This window comes from Bolinopsis microptera, chromosome 9 (genome assembly GCF_026151205.1).
Source record: "Bolinopsis microptera isolate Bmic1 chromosome 9, MBARI_Bmic_1.0, whole genome shotgun sequence".
NCBI lineage: Eukaryota > Metazoa > Ctenophora > Tentaculata > Lobata > Bolinopsidae > Bolinopsis > Bolinopsis microptera.
In genome coordinates this window covers 6,434,359-6,458,294 of record NC_087080.1, presented here as the reverse complement: position 1 = coordinate 6,458,294, position 23,936 = coordinate 6,434,359, and the positions used below count along the sequence as shown (strand labels likewise).

Here is a 23,936-nt window from a genome sequence, read left to right as displayed (position 1 = left end):
AAAGCGTCTATCCCTGAATATATATGTATCTATGTCACGACAATCTGTCGTAAAACAGGGGTTCTAGAAAACCTATTTCCCGATGCCCCTGAAACTTGAAACTTTTTTTGCAGTCGATTTGGTCAACATCTAGACACCCTGCAAAGTTTCAGATCTCTAACTCGATTTTAACATGGTTTTTAAGGCACCTGAATATGGCGATTTTGGGTTTTTTACCGAATTTCGTATAACAGTGCTGGCGAGTATTTTATGCAAATTTCTTAAAAATCTCAACATAACTATTTTTTATTCCTGTCATCTTTGACATCAAATTAGAATGTTTTGAACTAAAAATAAATCTGCTGAACGACTTCCGATGAGTCTTAATGCCTGAAAAACTCCTGCCGGAGGCGGCGGCCTTCGGCCGCCGCCTCCGGCCGGAGTGCACGCTTCGCGTGCACGAAAGAGGCTTGTAACGTGTACCAAAGGGGGTATAATAGTAAAGGGGGTATAATAGTAAAGGGGGTATAATAGTAAAGGGGGTACATAGTATACCCACAATAAATGCACCGGTCGTGCTTGCCAGCACTGTGATACTTAAATCACCAATATTTGTAGTTGGAGTTCAGTAAATCTCGGCAGATTTTAGTAATAATCAGGAATTACTAACTCTAAGTGGAAAGGTCTGAAACTGAAAAACGTTAAGTTTAACCATACGATCGCGATATAAGAGTTTCATAACTAATTACAATACAGCCTTATCGATTTTCACAGAAACTGCACCAATGGCACAGTCAAGATCGAAACGATAGCCTGCTGTACTGTCATTTTATTGATTTCAATGATGAATCAGTGGGGTTAAGATAATCACATTTGTAATAAATAAAACCTCTCTGTACCGTCAATTGTGCTGTCTAAACCGGCCTACCTGTATTACCAGACCTCTTCTTTTCCTCAACAATCAAACCGAGTTGTTCATATCGCATTTGGTGGGTGATGTAAACTAAGTAGTAATACATATCGAGCTATATTCAATCACAATACGACACAGTACGTGTATATTATATGGCTCTTAATGAGGTTTATGAAACGCTTTATACCGTGAGAAACCCGGTATAGAGAGGTTTTACAGTTTATCACGAAAACGTCTACTTGGTCTCATGGCTCATTTACAGTTCGAAGAAGGGCAAGAACAGATCAGGGAAACTGAGGAACAGCCAGGTCCAGGAAGCAAGTGTAAATACACCTTCCAACATCTACTGTGACTGTTTTGTATTGTACTGCATACCGCTTCATTTGCGGGATACCTCAAATCACCCCCATATGTCAGGGTCGGCTAAAAGTAAAATCAACAAGGGTAACATACGGGAAAGGGTAAGATTTAGATACGAGTACAGTGTCGGGCAAGGGGTAGTAAAGAACCAGTTATAATTAATTCAGTGAAATGTTCCACGAGAGTTAGGATATTTTGGAAAATAATAGAGACAGATCCTGATCAGGAAGGATTGTTAATGTTATTGAGGATGTTGATTTGAAATCCGGACGTCGTGAAGTAAAAATACAGGTTCTTCCCGCAGGATATTCGGGGCCCATGATGATCAGCTCGGGATTAATGTGGGACAGATCGAAGACTGACAACTGAACCCAATTGAACCTAGTTCCCACTAACCAATCAGCTTAATTGGTTAGGGTTAGGGTTAGGGTTAGGGTTAGGGTTAGGGTTAGGGTTAGGGTTAGGGTTAGGGTTAGGGTTAGGGTTAGGGTTAGGGTTAGGGTTAGGGTTAGGGTTAGGGTTAGGGTTAATCTAAATGTCTAAATTGAGTTCAGTTGTCCGGTAGCCCGCTCTTGCGAGTTGACATTCTAAGCTTTCTGGTCTTTTCTTGCCTTCTTTGAGCTGTCAAAGAGCCATGAGACCAAGTAGACATTTTCGTGATAAACTGTAAAACCTCTCCATATCGGGCCTCTCACTGGAGAAACGAGAAGTGTACGGTATAGAACGTTTCATATACCTCATTAAGGGCCATAATATAATATACACGTGTTGCATTGTGTCGTATTGTGATTGAAAATAGCTCGATATGTATTACTACTTAGTTTACATCACCCACCAAATGCGATATGAACAACTCGGTTTGATTGTTGAGGAAAAGAAGAGGTCTGGTAATACAGGTAGGCCGGTTTAGACAGCACAATTGACGGTACAGAGAGGTTTTATTTATTACAAATGTGATTATCTTAACCCCACTGATTCATCATTGAAATCAATAAAATGACAGTACAGCAGGCTATCGTTTCGATCTTGACTGTGCCATTGGTGCAGTTTCTGTGAAAATCGATAAGGCTGTATTGTTATTAGTTATGAAACTCTTATATCGCGATCGTATGGTTAAACTTAACGTTTTTCAGTTTCAGACCTTTCCACTTAGAGTTAGTAATTCCTGATTATTACTAAAATCTGCCGAGATTTACTGAACTCCAACTACAAATATTGGTGATTTAAGTATTCTTGAAACGAAAAATTGACTAAGTTTTTTTTGAAAATCATTTTTCTCCGCGTTTCTTGCAATTTGGTCACTTTTGGCGGAAAAAAATATTTTGAATTTTCGAAATTTTTTTAAGTCTCGAAAAAAAAATGTAAGTGAAAAATTTTCAAATTTTTTCTAAAAACTACTTTTCTCCGTGTTTTAAGCTATTCCGATCATTTTTAGCCAATAAAAAATTTTTAGAATTTTGCTAATTGGTTAATTGATAATTATCCAATTAAATTATTATCTGACGTAAAAATTGTTAGAACAAAAGTTTTTCTTCCTGATAATATAAACACACTCGATTGATTCGCAACCTTTTACGATGTTCACAACTAAAGATATTCGACAAATAAGAAAGGTGGTAAAAAGTGGTAAAGTGGCAAAAAGTGGCCTTAAGCCACGTGGAAAAGTTTGGAAAAGTTGGTCAGCCATAGAGGGCACCTACTAGGACTCAAAAACGTCAAAAATCCTTTGTAAGCTTCGTGTGTCAGCAGATCGATTTTTTCAGACGGATTTCCCTGTACTATATACCCTGATTTCAGATCTGTCTGTTGCTGAATATCCCTACAATCTATAACAACTATTAACAACTTTTAACAACTATTAACAAGTATTAAAAACTATTAACAACTATTAACAACTATTAACAACTATTCACAACTATTAACAACTATTAACAACTATCGACAACTATTAACAACTATTAACAACTATTAACAACTATTAACAACTATTAACAACTATTAACAACTATTAACAACTATTAACAACTATTAACAACTATTAACAACTATGGACAACTATTAACAACTATCAGCAACTATCAACAACTATCAACAACTATCAACAACTATCAACAATCTATTAACAACTATTAACAACTATCAACATTCTATTAATAACTATTATCAACTATTAACAACTATTAACAACTGACTTACCTCTAACTGCGACTTCTATACCCTCTGACTCGTACTTTTCAGTGTCAGAATATTCGAAATGACAAGTGTACATCTGGGCATATTTGATATCGTCGATAGCTTTCAGTGTCAAAGTCGTCGTTCGCTTACCGTCAGCTTCATTCGTTCCTTGGATAGCAGACGGGTTACTTTTCTACTTTTAACAAGACTTTGTGTATTATTTATTGGGTAAAAGTCAAAACTAAAAGTTCAGATACGTAATGATCTATTGATTTACAATCCTCACCTAAATCGACGGTATATTCGTCATTCTCAGTTAGATCGCTTAGATCAGACCATTTCACAGTTGTAGGTCCTGTACCACCCTTGATGAAATCGAATACACATGAAAGGACAATGTCCTCTCCAGTTGTATATGTTGTTGTACTCTTCTCCTTGATTTCTGATGAAGTAAATGTATTCAGATGATTTTTAAATCTCGATAACAAGTCATCAATATTGCGACAGTTTCATCGTTTACCAAAATTGGGATTTTAGGAAAACACTGCAAATTCCACTCATCACGATGACCGAAAATTCAATCCCATATCTTCCATGGAAAAAGATTCCACCCCATCTAAAAACCTAACCAACATCCCACCTCGGAAGTGAAGAGCAGTGGTGGTTTCCAGGGGATCAGTAACGGCAGCATCATCAAATGTGATCTTACAAGTTATACTGGCCAGTTCCAGGTACTTGGACTTGTCAATGTTAAGAGTGGAGATCATTGAGTTGACAGTCCAGCCTCCGGGGGTCACACTGTAGGGAGAGCTCCCTCCTACTACTAACTCCTGGCCATCTGCACTGTGCCATTTGATTGTCGGTTGGTTTGTTCCTTCGAACTCGCATATAAGAGAGTTCTCGTTGAGAGTCAAAGCAGGCCAAGCGGTCAGGACTGAAAGGATTTAGACTTTAGTTCATGGTAAACAGTTCTGTGTAGTCAAATCATTATTATTCGTAAAACCGTGAATAAGGAGATATTTATTCATTAATTATAAAATGGCAAATCGAGATTTTCACGAAAGAATGAAGAAGTAAATTCAAAATATTCACAACAACTGGAAAAACAGGTACTTACAGTGTACGGCGACAGTGGTCTCCAAGCTGATGGGATCACCAACTTTAAAACTATATTCACACTTGTAAATGCCTCCCTCCGTCTTATCAGGCACAGGATCAGTATAAGTAGTCTTCTGTAACGTGTTGGTCGTGTCAAAGTTAGCATTATCAAACAATTTGCTGTCGTCTACTTCCTCCGATCCAATGAACCACTTCATTGATTCCAGTTCGTCTTCTGTCTTGACTTTGAGATCACAGACCAGACTGACGGTGTCTCCCACATGGATGTATTGTGTAGGGTAGGCAGAGGTTACAAGTTCTGAAAAAGAGGCTTTGCTATTATTCTGAGAATTACTGACTGTTATGGTGCACAAAACAAATATCGCCCCAAGGATGAAAGGTAAAAAACCGAAACTTGCAAGTATTATTATGTAGCACTAACCAAATATCCATCAGAAAGTACAATATCGCAGTTTAATAGATCCGACAAAAAATAAACCATCTTAACTTCAACTCATACAATTCTAACCTCTGACGAATAAAGTCCTGATCTCTGATTCAAAGGTGCTGGCCTCAGTCGCACCAGATGCGGTCTCCTGGTACTGAAGCTGGCAGTAGTACTGATCACCACTCTGAGCAAACAGTACGTTCGTCAGAGTGAAGGTGGACTTGCCCTTCTGGCTGTTGTCTATATCTGGATGTGAGGGGTTGTTGTTAAGTAGAGAAAATATTGTTAGGTTTGAAGGTATCATTTTCAATTTACTTCATAAGGTGATAGATTTGAATGAACTGGAATGATTGAGAAGCATTTCTAATAACTACTAATTTGTACCTGATGATTGTGTCTGCTCGGTATCAGCCTGTCCGTTAGTTGGGTTCTTCTTGAACCACTTAGCCAGCACAGCAGCATCGGAGAATGTGTTGTAGTCACATGACAATACCGCAGTTTCCCCGGATTTCTTTCCGACATCAGGAGATATGGTCACACCTGAAGACATCAATTAGCTAACAGTAAATAGAATAATAGGAAAACCGATTATTTTGCGTGATTTTTCCCGTAAAAGCTGTTATTTTAGCTGGAGAAGCTAATATTTTAGCCGGAAAACCTATTATTTTAACTGGAGAAGTTTTATTGTAGCCGGAGAAGCTGTTATTTTAGCTGGAGAAGCTGTTAAGCCAGTTGGTTAGAAGGCCTGTCAGTGAGCCAGTTATAAAACTAGCTAGTTGAAAGCATGGCCAGTCACCTTGACCTGAACTGTAACGTAAACCAGGAGGTTGGGAAACTCGCTGAAATATTAATATCACAGTCATGTAGATTGTAGAATATTAGGGGTTTCCCGGGTAACATTAAAAATCATTTGTTTTGTGATTAATACACTTGCTGGAAGTGTTCACTTACCGACAACGTCAATCCTGGCCTTCCCACTGACTTTGTTACCTTCACCCTCTCCGTACTTCACTGTGCAGGTATACTCCTTACTGTCCTCAATTGTGAGGCTTGCGAACGAGAGAGTGCTGGTTCTGGTACCTGATGTTGTTGATTAGTCTGGAGTTGCTACTGAAACATTTTATTCTAAACTGGAATAATTGTTTTACATGATCTTTGTTATAAAAACATGTACTTAATCTATCGTCATTTTGGCAGAAAACACTTAAATCGCAGAAAGTGAAAGTACCGGCTTTGTTGTCAAAGTCTCCAAGCACAGCAGTGAGAGCAGTGTCAGGAGCTTCAGCAGCAAACCATTCTATCGTCATGCTAGCATCTCCATCACCAGTACACACCAGGTTTTGGGATTCTCCTACTTTATTAATCGCGTATTTGACGTCGATTGTAACACCTGTTGGAGGTTGAAGTTATTTATATTCAATCTAATGGTAAGACTTGTAAAGTGTAAACAGACTGTTTACGACATCAATGTAAAATGTACTTAATGTACAATGTACTTAATGTACACTGTACTTAATGTACAATGTTTTTAATCCAGTTGTTCCATACAAGTACATTGCTACAATCTACATGGAGATGGAATATCAAATTTTCATCTGCTTAAAAACAAAAAGTCTATCAACAACAAAGGTACCCAGGTAAGAATGAGAACTCACCAGACACAGAAACCGTGACCTCCTCGCTCTGAACCGGAGAGAGGGGGTACTCTCCAGAGGTCACCTTGCAGGTAAAAGTAGCATCATCCTGTACGTTGTACAGGGTCATCTTAGCGGTCTGGGTGGTAGCATCCGCAGCTATCGGAGCTCCTGTTTCAATAAGACGGACGTTAGCTTCTGATGCCAGGTCGTCGGTTCCGTCGTTGAACACGACGGTGACAGCTTGAGTGATGTCACTGATTTCGCAAGTAACGACAGCGTCTTCTCCCACCTTGCCTTTAGCGTTTGTCGGTGTTATCTCTGCGGAGGTGAGGTGTCAATTAAGACGCAATGAAACTACCTATAGCTCTCCAAAACAGTGTTTAACTTAAATTCTGTGTTACGTTCAATTGCGTAACTTACCATATTACATTTATACTCATACTGTTATAATCAACCAGTAAAGTAACGGATATATTGATAAATGATAAGCAGCAAAGATCCTAAAACAAATTATGAAAAGGTTTCTCACCAAACACATTAAGCTTGACAATCACCGGATCAGATTTGACTCCGAGAGGATCAGTCAGGGTACAAGTGTAAGTTGTATCAGCTTGCGGAGCTGACAATGTTAGCTCACTCTTCTGGTTATTACTCCCGTCTACCACGCTCTCAGATTGAGCTGTCACTGGTTGGCTTGACTGTAATGGGGTAGGAGTCAGGGATTTGATAAATTAAGTTATACTGTCGTCTGTTTGTCGTATATTTGTGTGGTATCATACTCAAGAAACAACAACGGTCAATTTAGCCGTAAAACTAAAAGCTGTCATTTTAGCCGGAGGAGCGGTTTTTAGCTGAAGAAGCTGTTAAGCTAACTTGTTAAAAGGCCTGTCAGTGAGCCAGTTTTAAAGCTAGCTAGTTGAAAGCATGGCCAGTCACCTTGACCTGAACTCTAACGTAAACCAGGAGGTTGGGAAACTCGCTGAAATATTAATATCACAGTCATGTAGAATTTTAGGTCAGTTGTCTTCAATAGCGTGTTAGTCAGTCAACATTAACAATATAGATCTCTTACTAGTTATATGTTCATTAATCACGGCATGAACAATAAACATACATTCAATATGATTTAAAACATATTTAAAGATAAAAAATCAAGCAGCTGTATCATTTTTAGTCAAATAGATCAGTAATCACAGATCAATAAAATAAACAAGTTATTAAGATGTGAAGTAGACATGCTATTGTGCGGCTAATCACTAAAACCAATAACCGCTTATATACCCTAGCTTAACGGTGCATGTACTGGAATACGCAGTATGTAATCGAGTGAGTACCGCTTATAGCTTTATAGGATAATAAGCAGATGCTGGCAACTAGCCGAACAAAATCAGGACACGTTCTTAACTTAAATTGTCGTCATTTACAAGACAAGTGTACAAGTGATCTAATTTCTAGATGCAAAATTAGCAATCAATATAATGTTCGTTTGATTTAATTTTTAGATGCAGAATTAGCAATCTGGACTAAAAAATAAGGTAGCGATTATTTAGCATCACTTTCACACTTTCACCTTTTCACGTTCTAAAATGAACTTACTGACTGAAAGTTAACACCAAGTTAAAATAATCTGGAATCAATTGAATATTTGTGTTAGGATCAGTAGCTTCGACATAATTCAAACGAAGTTTAACACTAAATCACGGTCAGCGTTACGCTAAGCTAAACAGCCAAGAATATAAACTTACTGCATCAATCCAAGCGAAGGTGAATGGTTTTGTGACTGCTTTCACCATGCAAGTAAGAACTGTTGTCGTATCAGTCTTTACTTCTTTGCTAACAACCTCCACCTCTGAAATGCGGAATTTCAAATTTAGGATTTCTTCACTTTTTTAGGTTTTTGACGTGATCATAAATGCACGAACAAATTTTTAAACTTAATCTACACACTTAATCCTCTGATCCTCAGTTCTTTATAAAATCTAAGACATAAACCACCACAAAACCTAATATAAACAAACCCAAACTAACCGTAAACATCAACAGTGATGGTATCCTGAAGAGAGTCATCACCGGAGTGCTCGCAAACATAGTTGCCATCATTAGCAGTATCCACCGTCTCTATGGTGATGGTGCTGGTTATAGAGTGGGTGTCTTTGTCCCAAGTAGCACCTGCCACCACCCCTGTGGTGTACGCTAATCCGTTGTAGGTCCACTCGATCTCCGTGGCACTATCTCCGATAGCTGTACACGAGATGGACAGCTCCTTTCCCTTTTCAATGTACAATACGTCCTCCAGGCCAGATATTGCTGAAATATGAATGGTGGTTTAGATGTAGTTTAATTGATTGAAGCTATCATATCTTCCATAAGAGGTTGGTTAAACGATCAGTCTTATTGCAAAAATACTATTGTAAAAATATTATACAAAAAAAACAAAAATGCTCAAGTAATGATCGCCCAAGTCAACTCTCACACAATTAAAAAGGCTTGCATCATCGTAAAAATATTTTTGTTAAATAGTCAAAAAGCTCTCGGTACTCAACTCTTTGTCGTATTGGCACCTGAACCGATACTTTTTACTGACACATTTAAAATAAATACTCAGTACAAAACAATATTATTATAACACTTCCATTGCTCCACAGTTAACGGTACAAAAATTGCTGCACGTGTAAACCAGATAATGTCACACATCTTACCCATTTGAGTGACGGTAGTTGCAGAAGAAGTGATGGAGTTGTCTGTTCCCACTCCATCTCCGGAGAAAGTAAACTTACAAGAGTAGCTCTTCTCCAGCATATCGTCAGTAAAGGATATACTCAAGGAGCTCACGTACACGTCTGCAGCGTTAGTTGCCCCGTTGAAAAACTGGGTAATTTCCTGTGAGGCTCTTACATACAGCGATAAAAACAGATTTCATGATCATTTCACATTTCACAGTCTGTGTCGAGAGAGGGAAGTAATAAATATGATAGTGAAATTATCAATTTTTGTTAATTTCACCTCTTGTTATAGTCCTATCATTACAGTTAATATTACCTTGTCACCGCTAACATCAGGTTCACCACCATCGTTAACCAACCACACTACAGCAACGTTAACTCCCGGTTGACCGTAGCTAGATTTGCAGGTTAACCTCACATCCATACCATCTGCTCCAAAGGTCTTGGCGGGTGGTTGCAGGACAAAATCTGGGAATGCCATCAGTTATGTGAGCACGTGACAGGCTTATGGCCTTAGTGAAGATATCATCATAAAAACGTAACGAGCATGTAGGTCAATAAAGTAACTCGATGAGGGGATCAGTCTTACTACAGTGTAATTTACACACCAAGAGTTTTGAGGGTGACAGATGTGGAGGAGATCTCCTTGTGGGTAGAAACATCAGCGTCATCAGAAGAAGAGCAGGACCAGGCCCCATCATGGTCAGCAGCTACTAGTGCTGCGATGGTGTAAGTCGACTTCAACACACCGTCGACCAGGGAGGGACTAGCCACGTTCTGTTTGAGAACACCATCTGAGGAGGGATGTGTTATTGTCTTTGTGGGATGTGGGTTAGTATGGTGTATGGATTTTGAGTTATTTACCGTTAACTTTGACTTTGGGTTATTGACAAAACCGAAAAATTTCATCTTTATCGAATTCAGTTTACGGATTAGATTCTTATATGGATGACCATTGACCACAAAAATATGAATAGAAACCATATCGACGACTTTTTAAAAAATTGTTACGTTAAAGTTTACCTTTGAACCAGTACATCTTTGCATTGGGAACATCAGTTTTCATGGTGCACTCTAAAGATAGGGCTCCACCTACAGCTCCGAAGTAATTCTCCGGTTGCGTCATGGTCAGCACTGGAGGGATTATTTTCATAACTAGAGTTAAACTTATAAAGATAATCACAAAACCTTCCTTATCCATGGTAAAAGTTTGAAAACACTACGCTCAATATTTTTCTTTTTAAATAGAAATTTATATCAGCAAATCAGCAGGGGTATCTTCGATAACTTACATCCTACAGTGATGGTAGTGGAAGCAAATGGAGGATCTCCTGCAACCTCCATCGTGAACTTGCACGTGTAAACTCCATCGTCAGCCGAATTGGGGTTGGTCTTAGTCAGCTCGGCCTTCTTTTCTCCAATCGTGTACACAAGAGTGTAGTCGTCCGTGGCTGTAACCAGGGGTTTGTCTCCGAGGGTCCATGTTACATCACTTGGTGTCTCCTGACCCGCGAATGTGCACGTGACAGAAAATCCGTCGTTCGTGTGGATGTAAGCTTTGGTGTCGGGCACTATGGTTGTCACTGAAATGTTGGAATATAGAGATTTGATTTGACCATTTATTTCATGTTACATCATATATTGAAATAAACATAAAATTGGATAATTGGTTTTTCACAATCTGCTTGTCTGGTACACACTCATCTATCAACTAGAAACCTTATCTTAAATTACAAAAGAGCAACTCACATCGTGTTACTATCACTATTTCACCATCGTATTTCTCCGAGTCGTCATACACAAACGAGCAGGTGTAGGTACCATCAAACTTGGCATTATCAGTACTAGGGAAGGTTAGTGTAGTGGTACGAGTACCGTCTATGTTGGTATTCTCGTCGATCTTCTTCTCGGCGTCCGTTATCGAGGCGTCAATTCCTTTCCATTCGACCGAGGCAGGACCGGTACCAGATACTCCGAAGAAGAGGACACATTCCAAGATGACCTCCTCTCCCATTGTATAGGTTTTATCGTTTATGGAAGAAATTTCTGGGGAGATGGAAAAGTGAAAACTTCTAAATTGGGAAGTTTAGTCAACATTTCGAGTCAAAATTTCATGTCATTATTCGCGTATCATATGTGAGTGTGTATTACTACAGAGTTTCAGGGACAAACCTCGCTTGTGGATCATCGTATTAGTCTCCAGTGGGTCGTCCAATCCTGTAAACTCAAGTTTACACGTGACCGAGGTAGCGTCTGTTACCTTAACTAAATCGATGTTCAGTTTAGCGGACACAGCATTTGCGACCCAGGACCCAGGGTCGAGTGTGTAAGCAGAAAATTCACTTTGGGTAGGATCGATTTTTGTCATTGTTGGCTGGGATTGTCCCGATGCTTGGGTGACCTTCCACCATGAAATTGTAGGTTCGTTAGAACCCTGGAAATCACAGTTCAGAACAGAAGGATTTATGTAATCGCTGTCCAGGGGAGTGAGCACTGAAATGATGTTGGATGATTATATTTATAGGTTGTTGGCGTGATTTGATAAAAACCTCATAAAAAATACAGAAACCACACCCAGATTTAGATAGGTACTTTAACAAAACTGCCAATTCAAAATCTTATCCCTTTTTTTCAATACGGTACTTCTACGGTACCTAATTCTACTTCAATACGGTACTTACGATGAACGTGGACGGTAGTCTCGAAAGAAATCTTTTCTCCGACAGCGAATGTGAATTCGCATTTGTAAATACCTCCATCATCTTTATCAACATCAGTGTCAGTGTACGTTGACTTCTGAAGCTCATTTGTACCATCATAAATTCCGTTTTCCACTTCTAATACGCCCACTTGTTGCACAACCTCTACTCCGTCCTTGTACCATTTAATGTCAGATGTTCCAGCTGATTTCGCTATAATGCTCAGAGTACAGTCCAAACTTATTGTCTCTCCAGTGTGGATAAAGACAGGTGTGGTTGGTGTTGGGTTGATCTCTGAAATGAAAATTATGAACGATAAAGCTTGATGAGAATATTTGGGTCCCATGATGGGTTTGCTGATGACATCTTTGAGACAGACTCCTAAATATCCTAATACAACTTACGTCTAACGTGAAGGTTAACTTCTTCTGACTTGAAGACTGCATCTCCAAGGTTGAGTGGTTGAGTGTATGTAGCTAGGCAATAGTAAACACCATTGTCAATCTGAGCAACCGCGTCAATAGTGTACGTGTACTCATTTCCAGTTTGTGCTCCTGAAGGGAGGAATAGAAAAATCAGATGGCCGACATTTCATGGAAGATCAAACAATTTTAAATAAATGATTATAACCATTTATTTAATGGTTATAACCATTATATAAATATTGCATTCGACAGATAAATGGTTTTTTATAATATTGATAAAAGAATTTTTACCTGCTCCTTTGGAAGTATCTGAACCACTACTGGATTTTTGGAACCATTCGATGACTAGAGCAGCGTTAGTAAAGGTTGAAACAGTACAGGTGAAAATAACCTCTTCCCCTACCACCAAACCCTTTGAAACGAGGTCGGCGAACTCTGAATTGAAGATAATTAAGTATATTTATTATTTATGCATATGTAACGGTACTGATGAGTCATGATTTACATGAGTCAGAGTGAAGTTGCTATACCTACAATCTAAAAGTAGCGTTGTAAAAGTAATATCTGACAGGAGTTTTTCCAAACAACTTATACGCAGCATGCTTAGTAGCAGGAACATAAACGAGGAACACACGATTATAGGTTTGGTGATCTTACCGACAACATTGAGTTCCATGGTTGCAGTGAGAGCGGGAGTATTTTCTTCGTAACACTCAATAGTGTCAGTACTGTCAGCATTTGTCAAGGATGACAACGTCAAAGTGGATTTCCTTGAATTGTTGTCTGGATCGTAGTTATCCTGCTGAGCTGAGGTCGTCAGATCAACGTATTTCTTGTCGTTCTCAGTGTAGTCGTCAGCATGTTTTCTCCACTTCAGGTTGACTCCGTCCTTCGCTATCACAACACAGGTGAACATCGCTGATTCTCCGGTCGGTACGATGGCGTACTTCGCTGGAGTAATCTCGATACCTGGAATAAGGAGCATATGAGATCAATAAGTTACATTTAAAAAATATAATCACTTCAAAACTTATAAAAATCAAAAAAGGTACGGGTAAAATAGCATATAATATGACATGCAATTTCTGTTCTCATTAATCGGCAGTTATGACTTATTTAAAATAATGTAATTTAAAATAAATATTTTACTTACTGGCGACTTTGATGTCGGTTGTACTGGTAAGTGTCAGGCCGGCTGTAAGTCCGGTATATGTAGCAGTACAAGTGTACTCGCTGCCGTCCATGTCAGGGGCAAGAGTGATCGTCAGCTCACTTTGAACCCACGTTTTTCCTGACGTGTCTTCTGTGTCTGATTTGGTCTCCTCAGCGGCTGAAGCTCCCTTTAACCACGTGAAGGCTGGTTTGTTCTGGTCGACTGTGTTCCACTCTGCCTTACAAAGCAAGACTACACTATCTCCAGCAGAACCTTCAGTTGACTCTGCAAGCTCTTGTGTCCAGGTCATCACATCAAGAGTAGTAGAATCGGAAGTTTCATCTGCACTTTTGTAGCATTTAAACTCCGCATCCTTATCTTTAGTATCAACCACGTAATCGTACTCAGCATTCGTCTTGCCGTTCTCATAGCTCCTCCTAGTTGCTGTAACTTCCTGGGTTCCGTCGTAGAAGTTAAGGTCACTCATCTCGGAGCGAGACCCAGCCGAACAGGAGAAAGTAACGGTAACACCAACCCCATAGGTACTGTACATCTTGGTCGGGTTCGTCATCTCGATCAGGTTCAAGTTAACATCGAGAAAGGTGCCAACCGGCTTGAAAGTAGGTCCATCAGTGAAAGCAAATTCGCAGCTGTACTGGGCTGCAGCAGCATCGGTTGGAAGGGTCAGAATGTAAGTGTGAACATTGTTTGGATCTTTGCTGGTTAAACCGGACGGATCAAACCCTGTTGGCCCAGACCATGTTATACCGGTAGTAATGTCGCTCGACTCAAGTGTACATGACAATTGTACCCCGTCATTTCGGTAGCTGTAGATTTGGGCATCGGAAGGTACTATCGTGACCAGCCGTACAACAAGGTTTCCTTCAGACTTATAGAAATCTCCGTTGTCATATGAGAATTCACACGTGTATTTCCCAGCAAGGGCGACCGCGATATTGGCACTAGAGATAGTCAGAGTAGTTTCCATTTTGCCGCTATTGATCTGAGAGTCAGTTACTATGGCGTAGTCACCCTCGTTTTTTAGTGCCTCGTTTTGCGTTCTATCTGCTTCATTGTAGTTGAGGAACCTGAAATTGTGATGTATACTGAACACTGATTTGATGATTTGTAGGATACAGTCCAGATACATTCCACAGCCAAAGTAAAGTTGTAAATAAGTAAAAATTGAAAGACCTAACTAGCATAATATCAGCAACAAAGGAATGCAGACTTACCACTCAGTATAAGCAGGGACATCCCCATCAGCTCCTACTCCTAGTTCACAAGTAAAGGAAACAGAATCCGTCCCAATCGAGTAGTAGTTCGCATCCAGTGGCGTAATAATTCCTAGGAGATATGAATTGAATCGAACAACAGAAGCAGGAATATAGGCGATACCGATTTTATGATGCATCTTATTGTATTTTTTTAAATTTATCAATTATTGAAGGACTGGTTTGTTAGCCAGCCAATGTTTACTCGAATATAGTATCTTTATTATATAAAGATAATTATAAAACACGAGTCAATCAAATATTAAATAAAATATTCTGTACGCGATGGGACACTTTGACATATGGATTCTGTTTTTCTACATACCTTACGAGACATATTTATATTTTATACTCGAAGAAATTCCGGTTTATGTAGCAGTTTCGGGATTAGACCCCCGCCTCTTTGTAAGCCATTTTACTCATAACTTTTGTGGCCAAATTATACTACAAATACCTCGGAAGAGTAGAGTTGTGGAAGATTCCATGGTTTCTTGCGGGAGATTTGTGGAGAAGATAAACTCACACTTGATAATTTTTTCTGCGTCCGTGTATTCTCGTCCGGTTATTGTCAAGGTGGTTTTTCTGAGGTTTTTTTTGTGAGAAAAAAAACTTAAACATTTTACCTGGTATTGGTTGTCAGGGAAGAACATAAAACATGGATACATAAACAGCAAATATAAATAGTCCAAAAAGTAAAAAAATGTATTTAAAACCTTTCGTTATTTGTAGAACCATGGAACACCCCTGTGGTGACAGTAAAACCGGTATCAGCAGTATCGGCTGATGTCTTCACTGAACCGTCAACTCTCCACTGAACGGTATCCGGGTCGTTGGTACCGGCGTAAATACAGCTGATATCCACTGAGGCCTGATCAGAAATTGTTTGCGCATCGGGCGCCTCAGAGATTGCTGAAAATAATCAGTTAGGAGAAATATTGTAAAAAATGGCCTGAGGACAATGAAGTGAGTCGATAAAGAAAATGGAGGAAACATTTTAACAACATCTTACAGCGGACAACAAAGTTGCTTTCGGAGGACAATGCATTGTTGTAAGAGTCTGCCTTGAAGTCCACGATACATTTTACTAGCTTTCCGCTGGTTTTCGTGAGACTGGTTACTGTTAACGTGCTCTCCCATGTGCCATCGGCAAGGTAAGATCCCTGTAGATAACGGAATTACATCATTTGTTTCCCCCCGAATGATACTAATAAATGATTTAACTGTCACACAAATTCATTACATAACCGACATTTTTTATGAATTCCTTACCGCAACTTCTGACCACTCGGTATGAAATGTCGCGTCGTACCCATCTCCGTTTAAATTCCATTTGATGTTCTCAATACCGTCATCTCCCTTGTAAGTGCAGGTAAATACCTTGGTAGTATCGGCTGGCAGTTTCACCAGAGCGATCTCGTCCAGTTTTTGTTGGAGCTCTGAAGATTTGAGTTGTGGGTTTCAGGTTATGACAATCATGTGTTTGATTTATCTTATTTCGAACTTATGATATTATTGAATACTAGAAAACCCGTGGTCACAGGGAGGAAGCTAATAGTATTTTTTGTTAGTGAGTTTAAATCGCGTCAAAATATCCTACACAACCGAACATACAGCCGATTAAAATGTTGCTCGCATTAAACACAACATAATATCAACAAAACCGATAAAAATGCCGTTTTAACAATCTTTGCACGTGCACGTGCGTGTAACGAAACCGTTACCATGGTTCCTTTGCAACCTTTTGCTTTTTGCCGAATTTGCACGTGGGCGGTCGTACAGACAACAACATCAGAAATAATTCTCTGAATTATAGTAGAGATTATTGAATAGGAATTGATTCATAGTTCATACTATCAACAATAAAAAATAGAAAAGGCCTTAAACTAAAAAATGAAGCTTCACACAAAATTTTATTGACATAATTTTATAAACTATAATAACATGATCAGGAAAATAGAAATTGAAGTGAAACAGGCCAGGAATGTGGCAAGTTGCCAGGAATAACTGTCCTACCTCTAATAAAGAGATCAACAGGTGTGCTTTCCCGAGAGTATGTTTTACCATCTACAGTGTAGTCTGCTTTACACTTGTAAACACCAGCATTATCATGGGTGGCACTGAAACACGCATATCGGATCAGTTTGATGTTATTGTTTCGGCGAAAAACTTTCATCTGATGATCATTAAAACAAAAGAAAATAACATACAACAAGAATTGCGCCCGTTTGTTCGACTGTCGGCGGACGCTAAATTTCCATCCACTTGCATCACCTGTCCAAATTTTATCATACCTTGGCCTTCAATCGATTTTTTGTTTCTTGTGTCACGTGAATTGGCTTTAATTGACTATTCTGAATGGTTAAAACCCAAACAAAAGAAAATAACATACAAAAATATATCATCATGTTCTAACCTGTCGTATACCAGAGTGGAGGTTCCGACAGGGCTCTCGTTAGCCCACTGGATGTACTGATCTTCAACCACTTCATCTCCATTTGCTGTCGCCAGTATCCAGGAAACAGTGGCCGGGTTATCCGTCGGGTTCTTTACCTTGCACGACAAACTAGCGTCCTCTCCTGCTAGGAACCCTATCTTTACTGGGTCCTCGCTGATACCGATGTCTGGGAATAGGGAGAGTATTTTCAGAGATGCAAATTAACTTTTGAGGATTTTGAACTTCAGCTTTTCGGCACGCTGATTATATTAACCGTCATGGAATAAAAATAAAATTTTGTAAATCCAGTAATTCATCAAATTTGTATTTTAGCAGTTAGCAATTACCAATTATCAGTGAAAACTAAAAAGGTAAAATACTGGACATAACAGTTGGGCTCTTAAGAAGCCTAAACCGATCAGAGAACTGGTACCTACCAAGAACGGTGACTGTAGCGACAGTACTTTCCACAGTTGTTGCCCCGAAGGTGGCACTGCACTTATAAGATCCTGAGTCGCTTAGTTGAGCACTGCTAATTCTAAGTTCACTCGAGGTTTCCAATGATGTAGGGAATGTTGGAGTTTCAGGAGTTGGGTTTGATTCAACCCCCTCAACGGTTTTAGTCCTGTTATAAAGGTGGTTGACTTCGCAGCTGTCTACATAATCTTACTTATCTAATTTAGTAAATCGCATAGCCATCTCCAGTCTCCATAGTTGATGGAACAAAGGTGACAGTGCAAGATTCTGGAAACATTCCACGTGATCCAGCTATCCAAATTGATTTTTTGGTATGTACAATTTGGTGAAACAATAAACCTATTTTAATTGACTTCAAATGTATTGATGTAATCAATCAGATAATTTGTAAACATTTTCGAGGTGAGTGTGCTGTACATTTTAGGCAGCAAAAGAGTGAAAAAGTTATACAACTAAGGAAACAACAAATTAAAGAAAGAAAAAACTGAATTCATTTCAACTGAATCTATTGTAACTGAATCTATTTTAACTGAATCTATTTTAACTGAATCTATTTTAACTGAATCTATTTTAACTGACTCTATTTTAACTGGATTTATTTTAACAACACATACCACGTGATTGTGGTGGAAGCATCTCCCTGTGCAGTACAGCTGAGGGCGAGGGCCACTCCGACTTCACTAAACGTGTTCTCCGGTTGTTCACTGTATCCCAGCACGTACACCTTTACCTCTTTAGTTATAGGCAAGGGCTGTAATGGTGCTCCATCGTTACCGTACGTGCCTAAGTGTTGGATGATTAGAGAAATCGATCGTTAGTTACTTCCGGTGATAATTCAGTAAAAGCCTCCATTTATTAGGAACATATTTTGTTAAACCAATCCCATGATGGCCGTTAGGGACTGTTGGATTGAGCAGAAGATTCCAACCATTATCCCATTGGCCATCAACATTGATATGCGCTTGAATGAACATTTCTTTAACAATAATTGAAAAAGAGCCTGGTATGAAAAGGAATGTCAGGGTTTTGGAGGTGGTCCGCTACCATTATCCCCTTTCCTACCTGTACAAGTATAATCTGCCGTGTCTGTCAGTTCAGCAGTTTTGGTCATAGTTTTGTGTTTGTACGGCGACGTTTCACCATCCAATAGGCCTGTTGGCTGAAGTGTTTTCATTTATGTTATTCTTGATCGTATTCATTTAGTGTTCCTCGAGAAAATTTGTAATTAACCTTCTGTCTTCCTACGAAAAGATAATTTAGAATTTTACATACTGTTTCGTCACCATCATAAAACCATTCTATCTCTCTGTCCACATATTTGCTATCAGCCTTCATTTGGCACATGAGAGAAAGGCTTTCCCCAGCTACAATTAGGGTTTTGGCGTCAGCAGGATCGACCTCGACGTCAGAAACAAAAATCTGAATGTCTGAAAAATATATGTTTTGTAGGTAAAGAGGAAATAAAACGATGAGTTATAGATGTGGATTCTCGTGGGGAGGTGAGGTACATTTGTTTACTTTAACATGGAGGTTCTTCTCAGCAGGAGACAGAGGTGATGCACATTTGTTTACTTTTAAGGTGGAGGTTCTGCTCAGCAGGAGAAAGAGGTGATGCACATTTCGTATTATGGAACGCTTGTAACGCTTATAACTCCTTCTTGTTACCCCCCCTTTGAAGTTCCCGAATTATTTTCTGAACGAAAGCTTAAAAATAACCGAGAAATCGACTTCGTTATCAACTCATTTTGATGACTGTTTCTGACCTAAGATTGCACGTAAAATCGATTTAACTAGGTTTCAGAACCTATAAACACTTCCTTATCCCTCAAAATTGATGTTTTATACTTAATACGAGCAACAAGCAACATATATTTTGATCCTTAGGTTCTACTCATGACCTAGGGCCTAGGCGGTAAAGCTGAAACCTGAAAGATTGAGGCAATCATCACCTTAACTGATCGAACAGGTACTAACACAATTTTCAGAGAGAAATGTTTATTGCAATATGTTTATTGCAGCTTTGCAGCTTGAGCGAAGAGCAGAGTAAGAAAACACACATCAGGTATGCAACTCATTTTGGTGTCTGTTCCTCACCTAACATTGCACTAGAAATCGATTTAAGTTGGTTTTACAACCCAACAACACTTCCTTATCCCTCAAAATTCATGTTTTACTCAAACGAAGAACATTTTGATCCTGCAACACAAGAACAAGGAGATCGTCTCCTTAACAAATCGATTTCACGTTCAATTTTAGGTCAGAAACAGTCATCAAAATGAGTTGATAACAAGGTCGATTTCTCGGTTATTTTTAAGCTTTCGTTCATAAAATAATTCGGGACCTTCAAAGGGGGGTAACAAGAAGGAGTTATAAGCGTTACAAGCGTTCCATAATACGAAATGTGCATCACCTCTTTCTCCTGCTGAGCAGAACCTCCACCTTAAAAGTAAACAAATGTGCATCACCTCTGTCTCCTGCTGAGAAGAACCTCCATGTTAAAGTAAACAAATGTACCTCACCTCCCCACGAGAATCCACATCAATTATATTAATTATTAATTGTTAATAAGTCAAATTGAAAGTTCGTAAATTTACACGCTTCATTTCCATATTGATCCTATTAGTAGTGATCGAGCATTTCCAACAGAATAATCCTTTAATTTAATATTCCAGATCCTTGATGCAGTTCTACCAGACACCAAGATAATTTGAAATAGACAAATTTGTTTTCGTAAGATGGCCATGGATCATCGAACTAGGATAATCGTGCACAATGTTATTTTTGGTTAGAATGATGCTAGAATAAGTAATAAACTAGAATATAAGTATTCGTTTACTTGTTTTTGTACTTTTAATTCTTCTATTAAAAGTACTGAAAATGTAGCATGGTATCTTCGCTTAAAATCTTGAGGTAATATTATCGGGTTAGTTCCAAACAAAAATATTTTAAAACTAAATAATTTTTTAATTTAAAAAGGTATCATTTAATAAAACTTATCCTGACCTAGGACAGTGAGGTCACCAGTTATGGACTGTTCACTGAGAAGTGGAGATGCATAGTTCAATTTACATGAGTAGGATGCAGTGTGAGTATCATCCAGCACTTTGATAGTCAAAATAGAAGTTAGTGCATCTGTACCGATATCAAATCCGTAGTTGTCATCTGAACTAAGGAGTTGGGAGTCGCCCTTGAACCAAGTTATATCTGAGTTATCCGACTCATTTTCGACGATACATATAAGTGACGCTTCGCTACCCATTTTTAAGGAGGGATTACCCGGTAATTTCAGCGTTATTTCTGAAAAAATAATTTTTTCAATAACTTATAAAAAAATTTTTGACAAGTATTTGAATAACAACCAAAGCATGCATACTCACAGTTTTTATTGATAATCGATAAGATGGTTCATTTCTGCCTTATTCTAAAACCGGAGCATTGGGCATCTCATGATCATTTTAACAAATATATAATTATAAATTTAAACAAATATATAATACTTCCAAAATAATGGATAAAACAGATATCACGCTTACTTCTACAACCGGCAGGGTACCCGTTGTTCTCGAGGGAAACGTCACATTTTATAATTTGTGTTTCCTGATCTCCGTACTGGTAGCCACTATCACACACGATGGTGGAATCCTCGCCAGTTGCCAACCTGGTACCAGAAGGTGTCGTTCCGGTTATCGTATTCGTCACGCTCGGGACCGTACACACCTCTAAAAAGGTTAATTTCGTTATATGAAGAATATTTTATCGATGTCCAATGTCCATTATGCAACGTGGTATAATTTCTTTAGTTTGATAATTTACGACCAAATTACCAAACCAAAAAAAATTAGTAGCAAGTGCACTAATCAAGTTTACATGACAGTCGAACGGCAGTTTTAGTTACCTATGATTCTTTTGAATAATCTTTGGTTCTGAATGAAAAACTCTACATAGTACATGATGATTATACTGTACTGATATGATATCCCAAATTAACGAATCAGTGACACAGATAGGGCAATTTAAGAATCAAATTCAAAAGAGAAATCTCAATCGCACCACAGTTCCAAAAAGAACGTGCGATTATTTTCGGGGAATCAAAATCGTCCGGATATGATAGTTTATTTATTTATATTTTCAAATTATCTGGAAGTAGCAGGTGCACGGTTCTGTGTGCCACGGTAAATAATAAAAAATTAAAATGGGCTGTTCAAATCATTATCTCAATCATTCCTTACGATGCAGCCTGTAACTTACTGCCTGTAACGAAATATTTCAATTCCTACAATTGAACATGAACTCATTGGTAACCTCAAATCGTTTAGACTATGATATTATATTAAATCACAATTCCAACGACGCCAAAGCGTTCATGTCGCTGTAGAACCGATAAACCAAACCTAAGCAGGCCATACCAACCATTAAAAATAACTGGAGTGACTGCAGCTTAAGGTAGATTAAATATTAGAAGTTAAACTTACTGACGCAATCCTCAGCCTTGGTGCTTCCATCACTTACAGTTCCTAACGGGCTAGCACATTCTATACACGCTGTAGCCTCCGCCAAGCTGAAAGTAAGTGTCAGAATATGAAATGTTAAGCACACTGTTCGTAACTTTCAAACTACCTTAACAATTCGATTGACAGGGTCGTTATTGGGGTTAAACACTGTCACGTGTCAGAACATGGTTTACCTAATACCTCCCCACCAGTAGGGCAGTGAACTCACCTGTATGAGTCTAGAGGACACGTTTCACAACCTGTTTGATCAGACTTAGCTTTGGTACCGGCGGGACAACCTTGACAACCTGATAACACACAGTTTAGTTAATTAAGCTGGTTAGTAAAGTTATAGAAATATTGAATTACACTTATGACTGCAACGAGTAACCAAACAATCTCGTATATTTCAATTACATTTTGGTGAATAAACAGGGACAAAATATCGGCTAATTCAACTTACCCGTGCCATCTGTAAGTATAACGGACCCTTGTTCACAGGTTGCTGCTTGTCCTGACGAGTCAGCATCTGCAAAACCGTCTAAATTTGCTCCAATAACCTGAGAAAAAGCGTTCATTATTATCAATATCATGGTTATGGTGAGAGGATAGTGATGTAAAATTCCCAAAAAATTAAAATTTGTCGAACAAGTTTAGTTTTATGTACGTCCATGCTTTGTAGTTGTATATCAAAAGTTGCAATCCCCCAACCCCAAACCCATGATTGAAATAATCTAAAACACGTACCGTGACAAGAGCAAGCAGTTGAAAGAAACTCCTCAGTATCATGAAAGAAACTCCAACTCGCTTACTTGGTCACTTTCTCTTTCACTTTCTCTTACTTTCCTTGTCTTAAACTGGCATGACAGAATGTTACCGGGTAAAAAGTCTGATCATTTCAAGTAACTAAATAAATATCAATCAACAAAATGATAAACGGGCAACGAATAAATATTATTGCGGAGTACAAGGTTCTTCTTGCTGAGTACAACAATCAAGGTTAACTCTTGTAACTCTCGACTATGCTACTCAACCACAAGTTAGTAACGGTGAACTTGACACAAAGCAAATACCTCTATTACACAATATGTATATTGTATATTATGAGTGCGATAACCGCGAACTGGTTAAAAATAAAACCCCAGTAAAACCCCAGTGAAACCCCAGTAAAACCCCAGTAAAACCCTAGTAAAACCCCAGTAAAACCTCAGTAAAACCCGAGTAAAACCCCAGTAAAACCCCAGTGAATTGACGGTAAATTGGCAACAATTCAATAGTTTCGCGAGTGTGTGAGTTGTGGAGTGTAGCAATGACTATAACCGACGCTGCTACATGCGGACTTATAGTCAGACAATCACATTGGAAAAGACAAGCTTTCCGTGCTGTGTGTATACGATAATACTTATTAATAGCTAGAGTACAAGCGATTAGAATTTTGCAACATATTTGATCAGTGAGTCAGCACTTAACTTTAAGTTGTCGTGGGTTTCTGAATTTGCAGATCAACTTCGGTTTTTGCAGATGAAGATGTAAGGGGATGAAAGATTTAAAACTTGAAATATCAAAAATTCTGACAAAATAAAGCTGGATGATAAATCATTTCAGGCGGGGCGGCAACGTAAAAACATACAACCTCTAGTTACTAGCACTA

At 38.7% G+C, this 23,936-nt stretch overlaps 1 protein-coding gene across 2 annotated transcripts in view; it reads right to left on the bottom strand.

The window, feature by feature from the left end:
- The window catches only part of LOC134820576 (titin-like), a 46,066-nt gene extending 22,915 nt beyond the window's left edge, over positions 1 to 23,151 (bottom strand). For both annotated transcript variants that reach the window (XM_063831031.1, XM_063831032.1), the window contains exons 1-41: positions 23,033 to 23,151; positions 22,749 to 22,845; positions 22,515 to 22,593; positions 22,268 to 22,353; positions 21,329 to 21,514; positions 20,799 to 21,092; positions 19,068 to 19,222; positions 18,858 to 18,954; positions 18,410 to 18,578; positions 17,756 to 17,943; positions 17,298 to 17,505; positions 16,898 to 17,001; positions 16,154 to 16,320; positions 15,894 to 16,044; positions 15,598 to 15,793; positions 15,339 to 15,466; positions 14,846 to 14,957; positions 13,611 to 14,698; positions 13,115 to 13,426; positions 12,749 to 12,892; positions 12,437 to 12,586; positions 12,015 to 12,326; positions 11,506 to 11,826; positions 11,083 to 11,379; positions 10,626 to 10,916; positions 10,357 to 10,467; positions 9,942 to 10,127; positions 9,650 to 9,801; positions 9,310 to 9,478; positions 8,639 to 8,917; positions 8,356 to 8,459; positions 7,140 to 7,308; positions 6,629 to 6,928; positions 6,202 to 6,363; positions 5,925 to 6,053; positions 5,358 to 5,513; positions 5,055 to 5,219; positions 4,545 to 4,844; positions 4,068 to 4,361; positions 3,714 to 3,869; positions 3,449 to 3,595 (exon numbers count right to left, since the gene is read on the bottom strand). In XM_063831031.1, coding sequence (XP_063687101.1) covers positions 3,449 to 3,595; positions 3,714 to 3,869; positions 4,068 to 4,361; positions 4,545 to 4,844; positions 5,055 to 5,219; positions 5,358 to 5,513; positions 5,925 to 6,053; positions 6,202 to 6,363; positions 6,629 to 6,928; positions 7,140 to 7,308; positions 8,356 to 8,459; positions 8,639 to 8,917; positions 9,310 to 9,478; positions 9,650 to 9,801; positions 9,942 to 10,127; positions 10,357 to 10,467; positions 10,626 to 10,916; positions 11,083 to 11,379; positions 11,506 to 11,826; positions 12,015 to 12,326; positions 12,437 to 12,586; positions 12,749 to 12,892; positions 13,115 to 13,426; positions 13,611 to 14,698; positions 14,846 to 14,957; positions 15,339 to 15,466; positions 15,598 to 15,793; positions 15,894 to 16,044; positions 16,154 to 16,320; positions 16,898 to 17,001; positions 17,298 to 17,505; positions 17,756 to 17,943; positions 18,410 to 18,578; positions 18,858 to 18,954; positions 19,068 to 19,222; positions 20,799 to 21,092; positions 21,329 to 21,514; positions 22,268 to 22,353; positions 22,515 to 22,593; positions 22,749 to 22,845; positions 23,033 to 23,074 — 8,353 coding nt within the window. In that variant the 5' untranslated portion in view covers positions 23,075 to 23,151. The remainder of the gene's footprint in view (positions 1 to 3,448; positions 3,596 to 3,713; positions 3,870 to 4,067; positions 4,362 to 4,544; positions 4,845 to 5,054; positions 5,220 to 5,357; positions 5,514 to 5,924; positions 6,054 to 6,201; positions 6,364 to 6,628; positions 6,929 to 7,139; positions 7,309 to 8,355; positions 8,460 to 8,638; positions 8,918 to 9,309; positions 9,479 to 9,649; positions 9,802 to 9,941; positions 10,128 to 10,356; positions 10,468 to 10,625; positions 10,917 to 11,082; positions 11,380 to 11,505; positions 11,827 to 12,014; positions 12,327 to 12,436; positions 12,587 to 12,748; positions 12,893 to 13,114; positions 13,427 to 13,610; positions 14,699 to 14,845; positions 14,958 to 15,338; positions 15,467 to 15,597; positions 15,794 to 15,893; positions 16,045 to 16,153; positions 16,321 to 16,897; positions 17,002 to 17,297; positions 17,506 to 17,755; positions 17,944 to 18,409; positions 18,579 to 18,857; positions 18,955 to 19,067; positions 19,223 to 20,798; positions 21,093 to 21,328; positions 21,515 to 22,267; positions 22,354 to 22,514; positions 22,594 to 22,748; positions 22,846 to 23,032) is intronic.
- Positions 23,152 to 23,936: the final 785 nt, after the last annotated feature.